This window comes from Pangasianodon hypophthalmus, chromosome 15, assembly GCF_027358585.1.
Source record: "Pangasianodon hypophthalmus isolate fPanHyp1 chromosome 15, fPanHyp1.pri, whole genome shotgun sequence".
NCBI lineage: Eukaryota > Metazoa > Chordata > Actinopteri > Siluriformes > Pangasiidae > Pangasianodon > Pangasianodon hypophthalmus.
Genome location: NC_069724.1, coordinates 23,741,708 through 23,760,392, shown reverse-complemented (window position 1 = coordinate 23,760,392; position 18,685 = coordinate 23,741,708). Strand labels below are relative to the sequence as shown.

General features: G+C 37.8%; 1 protein-coding gene across 9 annotated transcripts in view; it reads right to left on the bottom strand.

Annotated features, from left to right (window-relative positions):
- mapk10 (mitogen-activated protein kinase 10) overlaps positions 1-18,205 on the bottom strand; it is a 59,946-nt gene extending 41,741 nt beyond the window's left edge. For all 9 annotated transcript variants that reach the window (XM_026928818.3, XM_026928819.3, XM_026928813.3 and 6 more), the window contains exon 1: positions 17,921-18,205. Coding sequence is in view for 7 of the 9 variants with exons in the window: in XM_026928813.3 (XP_026784614.1) it covers positions 17,921-17,923 (3 nt within the window). In the remaining 2 variants the exon portion in view is untranslated. The remainder of the gene's footprint in view (positions 1-17,920) is intronic.
- Positions 18,206-18,685: the final 480 nt, after the last annotated feature.

Genomic DNA, 18,685 nt, shown 5'->3' with positions numbered 1-18,685 from the left:
CCGTTTCCAAGGACTCGGACAAGGACGAAGATAAAAGAGAAGGAAGTGGATGAGTGGAGGACTGTACCAAGTTTGTTCCCCCCTGCTGCCTGAGTAACCCCCTGGTGTGTGTGTGTGTGTGTGTGTGGGTGTGTTTTCCTGAGACACATGAGAAGTTCATTTTGCTAAGTGGTGATGATCAGGTGACATCGAATGATCCTTCACTCAGGACCAAACAGCAGATGGAGAATGTCCATCACCTAGACACACCACCAAGACCACTGTGTGTGTGTGTGTGTGTATGTGTGTGTGTGTGTGTGTGTGTGTGTGTGTGTGTAATACCTTGGATGAGCAAAACTACCACCGAAACATTTTGATGCCTAACATTTGCTCCAATGCTAATGTAGCTAAAATGTAACGCAAGCTTATAGCTACCGGATTAGCATCACGTCATCTTCAGTGTCTCAGACGGATGTGTGATGGTTTGTGACGCTTTGTGACAAACGGTTGTGTTTCCACATGATGCTAATTTCCACTAGCATCTGCCACAGCGCTAAAACAGACGTCTTAAAACACAGTATCTTCAGTTTCCCAGGAAAAAAAGCTAAGAAGCTGTGTTATTGGTGCCGTGCTGAAGTGTTGACAGACTCTATCACTGAATACACACCGTTTCCTGCTGCAGCAGGGCATTAGCTTTCACCACGCGCCCTCTCCGTCTAATATATAATACGATTACTGAGACATGACTAGAAAAAAAACAGATAGGGGAGGGGGAACGCCAAGAGGTTCCTCAAGTAGAATAAATCCCCAGTCAGGATTTGACATTCGGTGGATGCGGCATTTCAGGGTTCAGATAAACGATGCATCACTAATAAGACTCCGAACGCTTTGGTTAAAAAAAAAAAAAAGACAAATCTGAAGCATGAATTTAAAAAAAGACATATCTGAACTGCAAATAAAACAAGACGAACTCAGAAAGGAAAACACATAGACAAAAAAATGACTTCATAAGTTTGAAGTCAATTTGAATTTCCTTATAATCTGTTTTTCCACAAATTCTCATCTTCATTTCTGTCAGAATTAAAGCTGCAGTTTGTCATTTTTTAACATTCTTCTAGTCATATAATAATGACACCATTTTAAACATATCTAAGAAAAAAAAAAAGATTTGCAGAACTGCATGTAACAGAATTCATTATTTTTTTAATTTTAAACTTCGATTTACATTTTTCTGGCCCAGAAATGAGCTTGATTTGCTCCGCCCACTGCTGGAACAATGCAGCTCATTTCCAGTACTCTCTCTTTTCTGTAAAAGACATGAACATGTTTCAACAGAGGAAGTGTGATCACTTGAATGGATGGGGGAGGAGTGTATTTTTCTTTATTTATTTATTTTTTGCAGTTGCAGTTCGCCTGAAAATGACAAACGGCTGCTTTAAAGACTTCAGTTTGACTCGTAAAGCAAATCTGTTTTATTTATGCTTAAGACATGCTGAGGACATATTCGTAATGAGACATGGGCCACTTGACGATTAAAATGATGGGGAATTATTTTAATTAAAGTAACGAAAAAAGGCTATAAATATATTCTTTTGCATATTTATAAGCCAGACATGTTAATTATAAATAATGTATGCAAAGCTCCTTCCTGTCACATGACCGTCTCCCTGGTTTTAAGAATAATGTAAAGTCCTTCTTTATCGGAAAGCCAATCTTCCATATTTCATACGATTCCATAAATTCTTCCTCGAGGACTCACAACTCATCTGAGCGTTAGCACCGAGCCTTCAGACAGACGGAATATCAATCACCTTCGTCATCCGAGTTTGGCCAGAAACCCCACTGATCTCCTCGGTGCTTATTAATCATCTCATCATGCAGTGTGTAATTACATGAATATGCAAATGAGGGGCGCGGAAAAGGAGGTGAGGTAATGTGGCATGAAACGAGGGGCAAAGGGGGAAATGATGATGATTTCTCTACAAAAACGTCTTTGTTGTCTTCCTGCCTTTTTCCAAAAGCTTGTTCGGCTCAATTTTTTCTATTGTTCTCGTTCTTTATGTGTGAAATGTAGTCTTATCTGTCGTACGACAAAATCTTGGTGAAAAAAAAGATCAAAATAAAAACGCATTAAAGGAATGTTAAGAGAATTTCCCCCATACTCCAGATGTAGTCGATCAGCGAGTCATGTTTGGTGTAATATTAATTCTCAGTTTAATATTATACTGCATTTGATTAAAGGTTCGAACTCATAATTTCCCATCTCCGGAAAAAACAAAGAACACACCCCCTCAACTCAGAATTCCTACTTGGTCATGCTAGTCTCAGCATGCTCACAGCATAAACAGTGTCAATCTATAACGCCGTCTATACAGATCACTGTTTTCAGGCTAGCTGGCTGCTAACAAAAGACAAACACTGAGGCGTCCATTTTTTCTTGAACGATTTGAGGAGGCACAAAATGACGTGTTTCCAGCCTCAGACTTCCCGTTTTTCCGAGGTAAGTCAAAAGTAGGATTACTTCACCTCATAGGCTCCGCCTCCTGATATTTTGAAGGCAGAGTTGTACTGGAAAGCTGGAAGTGATGCAGATGATAATTAATGACATTAATTATGTCGTTTGTTCACATTCATTACGGAAAATTTGTGAATGGATTTTATGTAGGAAGACTATTTTAATCATCTTTTTTTATTGAAAATATGTCTCATGTAATTTGAGAGTTCACAAAAACAACTCATAAGATAGTATACTTAAAGGATTGTATCTTATACAATCAATAATCCAGTCAATAATCCACACTCAGAAAGGAAATGTGTATGAATCCAGCTGCTTGGGGCTTTTCTTGTTTTGTTTTTTTACTCTTCTGTCCTGAACACTTGCTTTTTTGGGGGGAAAACCTTCCAAACAAAGCACTGAAACTGGAGACTCCTTCCATAAGTATTAGATAAATGTCTCCTGACAGAAAACTACACGATTACACACATTTTTAATCCATTTATGTGGAGCGTCTTCCATACAAGTCCCTATGAATGAGCTGTTACTATAGAAACGATAACGAGTGCATTAATATAAAGCTGTGATTTGCAGCTGCACTACTGTCAGAGCTGCTGCTAAAGAAAATTAATCAACACCTTCTGACCAATCAGAATCCAGAATTATTGGGCGTGTCTTTGCAGAACAGATTTATCATGACTTCTTTGTTAGCCACATTAAGGACACATTGAACACATTGATTTTTCACTGAACCATTGCTTTAATTTAAGGTGCTGTTCAGGTATTTGGTCGATGTTGGTGTAAATCATTGGACCATTTTTTTCAGCAAAGAAATGAATAACCTCGCTTCCACTATGCCTCATGTAATGCCGAGAGCAGAATAAACAGGGCCAGGATGGGGGCTGTGAAAGGGCGAGGGTCAGAGAGATAAAAGCGAGAGCGAGCAGACAGACGGAGAGAGATAAGAAAGCACAAGAACAAAGATAAATAAGCGATTTTCTCAGAATGAGAGATCGGTCTAAAATGTGAACATCCCTTGAGTGCACACAAGTCATCTCCAAATATTGCTTTCTTTAGAAGAACCGCCAAAAGCTGTAATGATTTTTTTCTTTCCTCGTAAGTCAAAAATCAATATAAAATCAGGATTTCTCAAAAGAGAAAATGAGTGAATTTCTGCAAAATGGATTTCACTCCAGCAACGAAGCAAATCCGTCTCTGTTATTGATACGGTGGCTTGATTAATGGTTATATCTTATACAGAAGTAGCAGCTCCATTTCCCTCATCTTCAATCCTCTCACTTCACAAATCATAACAGGACATGACCTCGACTCAAGGCCTGGAACATCTCACACATCTCACACGCCTCACACACGTTATCACTCAGGCTGTTACAGAATTCAGACAAGATTGCACAGTGTGACAGGTAACGATCTTAAAAAACGCACAAGGAATCACACACAGCGTAAAATCTACTTTAGACTAAACATAATCGATGAAGCAAACTGCAACTGAATTTCTTCGGTATTAGCGATATAATGTGTTATAAACATTACTCATGATGTATTCTGTTAACAATTTATAAATGCATTATAAACATTACTATAAACTGTAATGCCTTTTCAGAAATAAGTATAACAATGTGTATAATGTGTTACAATAATGAATGCATTATATATATTGTATAATGTATAATGAATGCATTATAATATGTTATGAATGTAGGTCTTTATACAAACGGCCGTCACAGAAAGTGTAAATAGATTTAAGATTCAAAAACTGCAGCATGTTTATCAAATTTAAACCATTGCTTGTGTATGCATCAATGAAGATTGGGGATTGAGGCCACCATAGGGGACCTCCTGCCATCTGCCCCATTTCAGTGTGTGTGTGTGTGTGTGTGTGTGTGTGTGTGTCTGGCTTACAGATGACTCCCAGATCATAAAACACACCAAGTAACACACACAAGGAAGTGATGTGCGACACCAGGCCCATGGCAGGTGCAGTACGGAAGGAGGATCATTATCGGAGAATAGCAGTGACAGCTTGAAAGGGAAGGAACGCCCAACCCAACCCCCCAATCCACTACACACACACAAACACACACACACAGACACACACAGACACACACACACACACACATACACACACACAACATCAAGGTCACCAGGGCTGTGGTGTGAAATCTCCAAGCCTGGGACAAAAAAGGACACTTATGCCCCGCCTCCTAGAGCATAAGGCTGTTTTTGTTTGTTCTTAAGGCTGTTTTTGTTTATTTTTTCATTAATTAAAGAACATCATACTTTTATCCACTTATAGCTACATTTAATGTTCTCATTTACGTTACAGCAGCCATAAACTGTCGTTTCCTCACCACTAAAAAACACAGCTTGTCATGTTACTGAGAAACCGCACAAAGCGTATGTTGGAAATTTACAGCTTTACCTCTGACTGTTACAAAGCGCTGACACTGGAGACTCCTTCCATAAATGTTAAACAAACATCTCCATACAGAAAACTTCACCATATCAATGATTATACAGTTGTCTTTTTCTATAATAATAATTTCTATATTATTAGGATGTTGTTTAGGGGTAGTATATATGTAGTGACCGCCACCCCCATAGAAAATGAGCTGTTACTATAGAAACCGTAACATATTACTCTTGAATGCTTTAAATGTGGAGGCAAATAAAGGGCAGGCTGACAAGCGGTTCCATTTTTCCGGAATTTAATTTCGCTATAAAATTACGGCAAAGACAGATATAAGAATTGGAAAATAACTGTATAGCGAGTTCATTATAAGTTTTGGTCCAGGCCCCAGTTCGTAGAAACCCTCTATGAGTGTCACACAGCGTGTTGTTAGATATCACGCCTGGTAAAAATTCAGGAAAAATTCCAGGAAAAAGCCACACACAGCATCCACCTCCATAAACCCTGAATGCTTGACATTTCTGACAATACTCCACTCATTATGTGGAGCTTATTATGGCTGTAGGTCAGTGTACAGGAGGGGTGTATCTACCCCCCACTCCCTGGTTTCCTCACTGAGGGGTAAATATCAAAATAGACTCAATCTATGAAACACCAGTGTCTTTCTAATATACATATATTTCTATATATATCTATGGAATGTAATAATCCAATTATTTTTTTTAGGTTATCGTGATTAGCATAAAAGTCATCTGCAACACCCTACCCTGTAAATGTCAGTGTAATAGAAGAGATATAATTATTTTTTAAAAATGTCTGTAAAATGGCTAATAAGGAAGTGTTCTGAATTCATTAGCTATCCTAAACATCTAGTCTTACTCATTCATTATCTGCTATTGTTAGCATGATCTGTTCAATAGCGCTTCAGTAAGGATGCCTCCTTCCATCACTTTTCTATTCGAGCAATTCTTAAATAGCAACAAAAGCCAATTCATTATCTATACATTATTTTATACATCGTGAATAGAAAGTCCATTCCTCATCTAAAATGCAAAAAACTATTCATGATTTAGTCCAACCTAAATCTAACGCTAACAATTCTACAATAACCACAAATAATTCAGCAACCATTCTAATCATTCTATGATTAGACATAACTTAAAAAAAAACAACAACAACTAGAAATTAATTATCTATTCTAGTCATTTTCAATTACCTAGAAAAATAATTACCTGTGCTAGTTTAACTAGAAAATGAATTAACACATACATTTTAGAATAACTATTCTCACAGTTTTAAAATAAGAACCAAAATCTACTCTAACCATCTGGAATAACTGAAATATAATAATAATAATAATAATAATAATAATAATAATAATAATTTAGTATCTATTTAAACAATTGTAAAATAGCTAAAAAATTCTTTAAAATAATTTACTAGCTATTCTAAGAATTGTAGAATAACTAGGATACAGATTCATTAAAAAATCAGTATTTTTTAAAGAAGAGCTAGTATTTAAATCAGTATCAGTATCTATCAGTATCTATTTTAGAATTATAAAGTAACAAAAAAATAATAATAATTCGGTATCTTCTCACTTCACATCTTATCACTACCACATTTCTAGAATTACTAGAAAATAAATTCACATATAATTCACATAAAACTGAGAGTGTGAGGAGAGTAAATCGTGCACATGCGTTATGATTTCACGACCTGATTTGTTACCTCAGGTTCAGGTTAAAAACTAAATAAAAATATTATTTTCATGGCCTTTTCAGGACTCTGTAGTTCTGACTCACAGCCACAGGGCATTATTGTCTTTTTTTAAATTAATTTTTTCAGTGTTCTTTATTCAGGCGTTTCTGAATTTGTCAGTCAAGATCCATTATGTCGGTCCAAGCAGACAACATAATGATCACGAAAACAGACAGACCAGGGTCGAAAACAAAAAAAAAGCCAAACCCATTTTTGAGAAATTACAAAACAAGACTCAGAAATGTGGAAATCACATAACTAGAGAAATGTACTGACATTTTACTGCAGATTTTTTCAGCTCACTGGGCGAGCGTGTCTTTTGGACCTGCATCTACTCTACCCTTTATTTCACTCTGCTGTCGCTGATCAATGCCTACGCTCCGCACTTAACCTGTCTTTCTGCAGCCGTGTTTGTTAATTAGACGTCTTGAGATGGAGGTACGAATGCAATCCACAAAAAAAAAAAAAAAAAAAAAAAAAAAAAAAAAAAAAAAAAGCATCTTTAGAAACAGAACACAGCTGCAGAAAACACAACAAACAGAATGTACATGCACATTCATTAACCAAGAAATCAATAACGTATGCTTGATAAACTGGGGGTTCCACAGAACCATGGCACGTGGGTTCTCTCCGGGACTGGAACAGATCAATTTTACTGAACCGTTATTTAATTAATTATTTATGTGAAAAAACCTTGGCTAGCATCAAACAGGCTAAGAAGCACTACTGCCAATGTAAAAGAGTGTTTCAGCATGAAACTAGCCTTTAATATGCTAATTGTCATGTTATTATAATCAGCTACATCAGTAGTAATGCTAGAAAAGTGCTGTGTGTTAAAAAGAAGTAGCTACATGTTAGCGGTTTGAAAAGATGCTAATATATCTGAGGAAGATTACCATTCACCAATCATCACTCAGACAAAATGGTTTCTTGTTTTCTTAGTTTTAAGAGAAACTTAAAAGTCTATCTGATCTGAGGTAGCTAGCTAACATTGCTGGATCTAGCACTTGCTTTTGAATTTTAGCTTTTAGCTTGTTATTATTCATGTACATGTCTATACATTATATAGCATTAGCATTCCTTTAAATGAAACTGAACTGAAAAACTCCTTTGCTAAGTTAGTAAGGGAAGCTAATCTCACTGGTTAGTAGCATGATTAGCATAACATGTTGATTAGCATCACACAGTGTGCATACAGCTCCTGCAGAGTTCTGTTAATTGTTTAATAGTTTCTAAACATTGACCTGTAAATGACAAAGAACAGAGAGAGAGATTGTCTATGAAAGTAAGAGAAATAAAATTTTAGGGAAACATAGCAGACAGCGAGAGCAAAAAAGAGCATGAAGCGCTCTCACTCATCAAATCCCTAAGATTATAATACTGAATGATGAGCTGGATTAGGATTGTGAATTTGAGCCTGGGGTTTGTTATCAGCCTGCCCACAACTGTTTCAGCGCTTTCATTAAGCCCCTAATGTAATCACTGCTCAAAAATTCATCCAACCAATTGGACATGCACTGGGATTTCCAGTTCAGTTTGATGTTATTCTTATAATACGTTTAATAATAGACATTATGACCAAGCAGTGGTGAGGAAAAACTCCCTGAGATGATATGAGGAAGAAATCTTGACTCAAAAGGGAACTTCTTGTCTTCTGGGAGATACCGGATAGTGGGATTATAAATCATTTCAGTGTACGTGTAGAGTAAAGACTGAGTGTGTGGAAAGCATGTTCAGCATGATGATGATTATGTTGGGAAAGTTCTGCATATTCAGAGATGACTTATGCGCCTGCTTATAATGTTATATATATATAACATGCGGTTTAATGTAACAAAATGTCTTCCTCTCTCATTAGTCATTATTCAGCAGCTTATAAAATAGCATTTGATCTAGCACATCCTGTTATGTAGCAATTATTTTTACTTAATGAAGCCACAAGCTACTAAATAACTATTATGATTTGTCAAATCGATAAAATGTTTTTGCTAATTCTCCTGTAAAGAAAACATGCCCACACGTTGAAGGATAAACTGAATGAACATGCGCTTCCTACACTTACAGCTCACTAAATTAATTAATAATTTTATCTATAAAAATTAAGATACGTCTCAGATTAAGACATATCTCCTCCCATATCCTCCATGTGAAAAAAACTTTTTTGTTCCCTTTAAAGGGACTATAGTATTAATTAATTAATAATGTTATATTTATGTAGTTAATATTGGCCTCAAAAGGCATTCCATAGTTTTCTGAGTGTATTTATAGCCCAGAACTTGAATTTCAGCGTGACATATTATTGTTACATCAAACTGTCAGATGGTGCCACTGGAATTAATACTGCTCCTCGCTCGAGCTGATATCATGCAAGAAAAATCAAACAAGTTAAAGTTCAGAAATCACAGAGACATGCCTCTATTTTACACAAACTCCGCCCCTTCTGAGTGAGTCTGTAGTTACGTCAGAGATCTGAATACTGATGTCTGTAATTTGAGTATTAATTCTGACTGCGTCCTAGTGATGTTCTGTAATTATTTCTATCACGCACTGCAGTCAGGACACTTATGACTTGCTGAAATGTGCCATTTGTGTGACGGTGACTGACAGACAGACAGACAGACGGACGGATGGATGAACGAGCAGATGGACGGATGGTTGCGTAGCAGAACTGAACATTGAAAATAAATAGGAATGAGGATTTAAACAGAAAATGAGAGTGCATTAGATGCAAAACTAAAGAAGCAACCAAACAAGACTCGGCTAATTTGAAGCAATAGTTTGGGGTTTATTTTTTCTGTATTTATCACAAAGCGGATGAATTGAGCTTCACTTATTAGTGTTATTAGTGGTAATTTGAAAGCCTACACATGATCCAGCCCACTGCATTCGGCCTCCTCCACATTCGCAGGAGAATAAGAGCACAGCCGAACAGACTCCTTCACACAGACAGCATCTTTTCAGCGCACAAAGCAAATGTCAATCCAGGCCGCCCACAGGCTCTCGGTTAATATCAGACTTCCTCTACACACTGTGGCAACAACGTGGCTTGCCTCTCGCTGGGCTCGGCCAATCACGGCACGGCTCTCTCAGAGTGGGGGGCAGAGCCCGAGCGGCCAATGAGGAGCCTTCGTCAGCACTGCACCTGTCCTCCCAGGGGGATGTGAGTGTGTGAGTATGAATTTAAATGTGGGCTTATCATCAACCACTCTTCCCTTTTACAGGATGGAGGAATAGACGTATTAAATCCATTCTGTTTTAATAAAACGGAAGTGGATTTTTTTTTATCTGTAATACTGGCAATAAACATTTATGTCAAACGTATGATTTGTAATATTCTTCAGCTAAAGAAGTTATAAATTAAACTAGAAACCTGTGTATGTTTAAAGATGGGACTATTTTTCAGATGGAAGAATCCTGCAGTGATGTGGCTCTGATGGCACTGGGATACCACAAAATAGGAACTACTTTTTACTGTATTGGAAAATTTTTTGTTATATAGTAGCATATTATATATTCAACGCTTATTATACCACAGCGCTGTTGAATTCTGATTGGTCAGAAGGTGTCGATTCGTTTTCTATAACAGCAGCTCGGACAGTAGTTCCGGCTGCAAGGCAAATCGCAGGTTAATATTAATGCGCTCGTTGTAATACGTTATCGTTTCTATGGTAACAGCTCATTCACATGGACTTGTATGGGGGATGCTTAAAATAAACAGCTGATATTGTGAAGTTTTCTGTAAGCAGATGTTTATTTAACATTTTTGGAAGGAGTCTCCAGCGTCAACGCTTTGTAACAGTCGGAGGTAAAGCGTAAACAGGGTTTCTGTTGTTTACAGTCTATCGATAGACTGGGTTGAAAAATGTTATGTGAGTGTGTTCCGTTAATGAGGTGGGATAGAGAGAGAGAGAAAGAGAGACAGAACGAGAGAGAGAGAGAGAGAGAGAGAGAGAGAGAGAGAGAGAGAGAGAGTGAATTTTTAGAGAACACTATCCCACAAGGCCCAGGCTATTTTAACTGACCCTTCATTTCCACTCTGTAGATTTAGTGTGTGCTGCAGCATCGCTCCATTTTATACTCTGCATGTGTGTGTGTGTCTGTTTGGGCGTGTGTGGGTGTGTGTGTGTGTGTGTGTGTGTGTGTGTGTGTGTGCACTTCATCTGGAATGAGTCATGCTATCTCTCTCTCGCTCTCTCTCTCTTTCAAGTCTATTTTCCACTGGTGCAGATTTAAAAAAAAAAAAAATAAATGACGTATAGGTGCATTATAATCAGCTTGTGTGTGTGTGTGTGTGTGTTTTACTGTATTTTCTGTTCCTCTCTAGAAGCTTTAAGAGTATATACACATCACTTTATGCTATCTCTCTCTCTCTCTCTCTCTCTCCATCTGTCTTTATCTTTCAGAGCGTTTCTTACACCAGCTTGGTCCATGCTGCTGCAAAGAGGCTATAATTCTTCATTTTATCATCCGCCTCTCACTCTCGTTCCCTCTCACTATCCTTTGTCAGTACTTCATACAGAAGCTCCTGAATGCTAATGCACTCTTCACTCCATTTACTTTACACCTCACCTCTGTATTAAACACACACACACACACACACACACACACTAATGTTAACCTTACTAAAGCCTGGGCTGCTGTATCTCCACAAAAACACATTCTCAAATAGCTAGCTGGCTAGTTACCTGCTAATACTACCCTCATTTCCAAATAGCTAACTGGCTAGTTACCTGCTAATACTACCCTTATTTCCAAATAGCTAGCTGGCTAGTTAACCGCTAATCACTATTAGTCATAGATACAGTATCTAGGTCTTGAATTGCATTGTTATTTTCTCTCTGATTTATTTACCATCAGCAAAAGCTGTCAACTTATAATGTTACCATAACAACCAAAACTATTTTGTTCATCAGTGACACTATCCAGGTTAGCTAGTTAGCTGGCTCTTCAGCTAAAAACTTCCACAATACCACATCATACTTTGGAAAATGTAAATTTAGCACTGCATTAACAAGTTTGATCCAAACACCAATATTATCAGAATTATCTGATTAAAAACACATTTGTAGGTTCGTGCATTTAAAAGAAAACCATTATAACATGGACACTGGATGAATGGATTAGCATATTATGAACAATTCAGATTAGCTTATGCTAGCTAGACAGTACATAGCTAGTTAGGTTCTGAACACACTATTATGCTAACACTTTAAAAGCTAATATATTATAATATTAATTTCCTATAACAGCATGACAGGGAATGTTTTATTCTGTACTTTGTACACACACATACATGCACAGGATCTGTTTGAGTGATGGTCTGCAGGCGAGTGAGACCAATTATCCTCGTGACCTCCATACTCTCTCTCTCTCTTTCTCTCTGTCTTTCTCTCTCTCTGTCTCTCTGTCTCTCTCTCTCTCTCATCTACCACAGACACAACACACACTCCAACACGGAGAATGAGACACAGACAGTTTGACGCAGTAAAGGTTAGACAGCGATCCCGCTGGAACGATCTTCCCTCGTTACACAAACACATGGTGACTCACTACAGCTCATTAGCATCAGGAGGACAAAAATAAATGTTCTGTTGCATAACTGGCAACGTCGAGTTTACGATTTAGCCATTCATGCTAATGCATCTAGGTACAGAATCTTTTCCTTGAGATTTACAAACTAATCCGAGGAAAATGTTGATATTCCTCACGGATTTGTTCTATTTTTCATCACAGTGCGTTTACCAAAAGTGAAAAACGCTAGACTCGGGGTAAAAGTTTAGAGACAAAGGTGAAGTGATGAAATATTTCGTTTCAAATTACAATCGTCTCTGTTAAAAAAATAATAATAATAATAATACCACCATGACTGGCTTGTTGCTAGGCAACAAAGTAAAAATGCTGGTTTCTAATAAGAATGTCAGTAGCATACAAGGTAACTCAGCTAGTTTTACGTTTACATTAAACATTTACAGCTTCATAATGTTTAAAGCAAGGAAAATAGAAAAGATTTGGGGTGAGAGAGACTTTAATTACTTGTTAGCTAGATTAGCCTCATAGCTCCAGTAGAAAACTAAGAAGCTATCTTCAAACACCAAACATGTCTGATTGATTGCATTTTGGGTAAAAGAACCATGTGTAAATTTAAAAGTTTCACCAAACTAATCCTGGCGATCGGATAAAGCGACAAATCCAAACAATCGTTTCTCATCAGAAATTAAAAAGAAAAAGAAAAAAAAACGTGGGACAAGCCACACCCACAAGCGATGTATGAATATTCGTTTTACCTTTTTATTCAGTGTGTGAATTAAAACGAAGCTCACACACACACACACACAGATATGATCAACAAGCATCATTAACCAAATGTTGCTCAGTGATTTAAAGAAATAATGGGATACAGGACACACACACACACACACACACACGCACACACACACACACAGAATAGCGTGCTGATGCTGCAATTCCCTGAATCATTTTACAGATCTCTGCACAGCGCTGCTTATTCAGTTTCTCTCACTTTCTGTTTCCATTCATCCTTCTCTCATCCTTCCATCTCCCCTCATTCTAATCAGCACAACCAAAATCACACCATGTGTGCACACACACATACACACACACACACACACACACTCCTCCAAGCTATTCTGACAGCAGACCAACCTCCCACACACTCTGTCTCTCTCTCATTTTCTCTCTATGCCCGTCTCTGTGGAGGAAACCGGAGAACCCAGAGGAAACCCACACGGACACAGGGAGAACATGTGAAACTTGAACTCAAGATCGAACCCAGGATCCTGGAGCTGTGAGATGCCAAAAGTTCTCAATTTCTAGATTGTTCCACTTTGCCACGTAGAGCCGCAGTGCATTAATGAACCATGAGGCCTCAAACATAGAACCGTTCAGATAAACGACAGTCGGTCATACACCTTATAAATATTTTACAACATCATTATTTGGACTTGTAATAACGTCCAGATACATTGTAATGATTTTTTTCCTACTTTAAGCAATACTTTTGTAATTACAGCCTTTCAGCAAATGTCTGGGTTTCCGTCTGCTGAGAGAGAGAGAGAGTGAGAGAGAGAGAGAGAGAGAATAAAAATGTGTGTGAGGTCAAGCCCCACAATGCTTCTGATTTCTGTTATAATGAGAACCTTGTCACAACCAAATGACATCATCCATCATTGGCATTGACACCTTACTGTATAGAAGTGTGTGTGTGTGTGTGTGTGTGAGAGAGAGAGAGAGAGAGAGAGAGAGAAAGGGAGAGACACACAATATATTTCCATATCTAATTAAGCAGAGAATAGATAATGAGGGTTAATGGCTTAATAATAAAACACTAATAACCTCGACCTCAAATAATATTGATTTGGGCTGCGTTCTAATACACATCGACTTTCCCTCATCTAGTGCCCTTGACTGAACCCTCATCTCCACCTTAAGGGTTTATTAAAACAAAAGTATAAACATTTCAATCATGGTCTTGCAACTGCTATTAAATGACAGCTAAAATGACACTAGCTATCTGGCATGCTAGATCACACAAAGCTGTTACAGACAATATAACAGCATGTGACAGAAAAAAATTGATACAAAACTGTAGAGAAGACCAACATTTTCCTCAGACCTTTGTACACGTAAAATTACACTCTAATAAACTTAGCATCAACCGCTATCAAAAACTTACAAGGGTTCCGCCATTTTGAGGGAGAGAGGGTGCTAAACCACACAGTAACGTGTTTAGAGATTGGTTAAAGGGCAAAATTGAACCTTCTAGTAGCTAATATACCATGTGTTTCAGGTTTAAACACTAAAATATGTCCTATAATTTGCACCATTTCTCTGATAAGGTCCTTAGGTAATATGACTTTATATATATAAATCATTGTTTTATAAGGTAAATATGCAGGTGTTTATACGCTTTCCTGCTGAAAGACCAAGACCTCAGTGAAACAAGATTGATAAACTGTAGCCTAATAATATCATTGTGATAGTTATGACAGTGATATTTATCTGTTATTAACTGTATTAACTGTAAGTATAATAAATATGAATGACGTGGTATGGAAATTTATGATAACCTGGTAACAATAGGATCTGTTTTATCAAATCGCAGATCACAGGTTTATATTAACGCATTCATTCGTATTTTATTGATTCTATAGTAACAACTTATATAGAGACTTGTACAGCGGAAGTTCCACATAAACAAGTGCAATCGTTGATATGTTGAAGTTTTCTTGAAGTAAGGAGATGTTTATTTAACGTGTATGGAAGGAGTCTCCAGTGTCAGCTCTTTGTAAAACTCAGACATCTTCAGGACAGAGGATTTTACGCTTTGTGGTTTCTCGGTAACATGACAAGCTGTGTGTGTTTTTTTCCGTTAACGTCAACAGAGAGGAAAAAAGAGGCTGGTGAGGGAATGACTGTTTTAGTCCTTACATTTCACATTGTTTAGTGTGTAATGATATCCGTAAAATTTGACCTTGCATGCTTGCTTTTGAAAGTATTTTTTTACATCATTGTCTATTCAACTATAAAAATACATATATAACATTTATTGTGTAGTTACAGGTTTATACATTTCTTTTATCACAGTAGCTCCACACTGATATATTGTCCTATTTATACGTCTCTAACAGCAATTTAGATGTTTTGTTAGCATTAATTATATGGTTTATCCTACTTTCCAGCTACTGCTGAATTATATAAAGACCTGATTAGCACAAGTAAAACCCTGCAATAATAATTCACTGAGATCTGAAATTGCATAACATATGCTCAAATGCTCAAATACATAAACTGAAACAATATCATTAATGAATGCCAACAAAGAAGCATTTTCTAAAACACACACACACACACACACACACAATAATAAGTACTGAAATGCCTTACTATAAAAAGTATAATGCTCTGCAGTCCAATGTAACACATTTCATTACTTCCTGGTCAAATGATTTGGTCACTACCACGCCAGCGATCTTCATGAGCGTCACGCTTACGAAAGGGAATTTGGGGAATTTTTACTGCCGACTTGCCATTTGAAGCGGAGGTCCATTATGTGCTCAGCTGAGAAAACGAGTCCGTCCCTGGAGAGTGAGGTCAGTTTGACGAGGGAGAGTGTTTGCGGAAAAGCTCGAGCCACATGCATTAAGGAGCCCCCAGTTAGGCCTTTAAATAATTCATACTGAGACATCCTTCGCACCGACTGCCATCACACACTCGGACAATAAAGGAATGCTAACAGCTGAGAGAGAGAGAGAGAGAGAGAGAGAGAGAGACCAAAAAAGGCCACTGAATGAATGTGTTCTGTGAACATCCATCCATCTATCAATCTCCATCTATCTACCTTGAAAACAATACACCTAGAGGCTTCTCAAGACATTGCGCCTCTTAAGATTTCTGTATCCATTAATTCATTTATCCATCCATCCATTCATTTTTTATCCATTCCTCCATTTTTTATCCATTCCTCCGCATTCTCCTTGATGTATCTCTTTTTATCTCTAACAGGTCTAAGCTTCGTTGTAGCCTTAGAGTCATTTTTGCTAAAACATACACAGAAGCCTAATGGAAATTTTTTAAATGGACACAAATAATAAAATAAATCTCATCAAACTTCTAAATCTAACATTTCAAAATGTTTTGCTTTGAGTAGCTATCCCACATGGGTGAAAACAGGTCAGTAATGATGGGCCATATTCCAAGTGCATGATGAGAATTTAATGCCGAAATTGAATTCTTTAGTATCTAGACCCCAGACTCAACTATAGACTTGAGCGCTAATTAGGCAGCTGTGCGGGATTTGCTGAAAACAGGGGCGTGTCTCAGGTAGCAGGATTGCAGATTCCTGTCCTTATCTCTTGGCTACGCTAAGTTGTGCGTACCATTAACTGTCAGAGCATGATATAAGAACAAAAAATAGAAAAATAATAGGACGCGCTGGATCAAGTGCTATTTTATAAGCTGATGAATAATGAATACTGAGTGTGGAAGCCATTTTGTTAAATGAAACCAAATTTAGGACTATTCATGCATCAATGTATAGGCAAAATACTAGACTCTTATGAGAGTTATTTCACTGCTCAATTTATATCGTCTTCTCGTTCATTCTCACGATATTATATCATATTACATCTGACAGCAAAAAAAAAAAGAATTGACTTAGATACCTGCGTAACCTGACTCTGAATACAAGGAACTTCAACAATAAAAATATTAGCGTAACTTGTTAGTTGTGGCCGCTGACTACAGCCCGATATGAGTTCATTTCAAATCTATCATAATAGTAAAACATGAGGAAATCAGGTTAATCTTACTGTTAATAACATAACAGATTGTTTTGTGTGGTAAATAGAAGAATGCAAAAACAAAAATGCTCATTTCCAGGCTCCAAGATGGAAGAGGATGGAAAAAAAGACAGCAATCAGGTGCACCACAATAAAGCCAGAGGAGAAAAACACCACGAGTTCAGCGCATCTCTCAGAAAAATGCTCAGGATTTCATAACAAGCCACATTGAGAACAATCTTCAGCGTAATCTTTATTCTACTGAAATGTAATTCAAACAGACGGGCTGTTAGAACATTTCTGAAAAGGTCAACCACTTAACACATCTCTGTCATCTTTCATTTTCGCACCCTGCGAGCACTTGACCTCTCGGGTAGTGTTTAGGCCAAATGAACACGACGGATGCAGAGAAAAAAAAACACACTCATGGTGCAGGGAAAATCGGATGCAGCAGAATCACCGAGAAGCAATAATATAATATGATGTCAGGTAATGTCATAAGGTCATAATATAAAACTGCTCTATATTACAATCTCCTTAATCCAAATGATTTTAAACCAATCGATCTGTGTGGTTTTTATTTTGCATTTGTATTTGCATCATGTGTGTCAGAGCCATCTGTTTCTTCCAAACACACACAGCATCTGAAGATAGGTCAGGATAATCACACAGTAACACGTTTAGGGATATTTTGCGATACATCATACCGCAGCATCGTATCGGTAATATCGCGATGACGCAAAACCCACGATATACTGTGCGAGACTTAATCGCAAATAACGACGACGCACACAATCACAATCATCTTCTGGCTTTCAAGGAATTAAAGGCACTGGAACTACAGGAAACATGTTTAACCTTCAATCAGCATCTACAGAGCAGCAGAAGCAGCATCACAGCATCACCCCACCCTGCATCCCCAGCATCAGCATCAGCATCAGCATCATATCGACCTACCATTCCGCGCCAGCTGATCCCGGTCCTCTCTCTCTCTCTCTCTCTCTCTCTCTCCCACAAACACACACACACACACTCTCACGCTCTTATTCACAACATCCCGATTGGGCTACATGGATCAACACCACGATGATGCGGAAAAAAATGGAGAGACTGATGAAAAACAAAGATTAAAGAACAAAAAAAGAGAGAGAGGTGGCCGAGAAAGGCGATGCTGAATCACACAGTCCGCTGTCCTCTTGCGACCATTGTGCTGCAGGATGCTGGATGTACCATTGCAAGGAAAAAAACAGGGGGAGACTAGGAGGGAGCAGGGGTTGCTGTGGCAACAGGACGGAGCTGTTCGTGACGCCAGAGAGACTGAGGCTATGAAAAGCCATAAGGGACAAAATGGGCTGGATGGATGTGGAAGTCGAAAAGGGTCAAGTTGCTGCAATCAGGCCAAACAACATCCAGGAAGTGGAAAGCCATAAAATACAAAAAAAAAAAAAAACTCTGAGTATATCTTGTTTCACCAAAGTTCCACAACTATAAACGGATAAATACGACATGTCTTTCTTTAATAAATAAAAATGATTAATAATCATTATCAGATTGCCGTGGTGTAAGAGGAGTAAAGACACTTCAGGACGTGACGTTGTAGAAAAAACATCAACCTGCAGGTTGTAGCAGGAACTCCGCTTTATCACACCACCCTGATGCTGATTATTTTACTGAAATATTGTACTGAAAATATTACAAAAGCAAAAAATATTAGTAAATGTA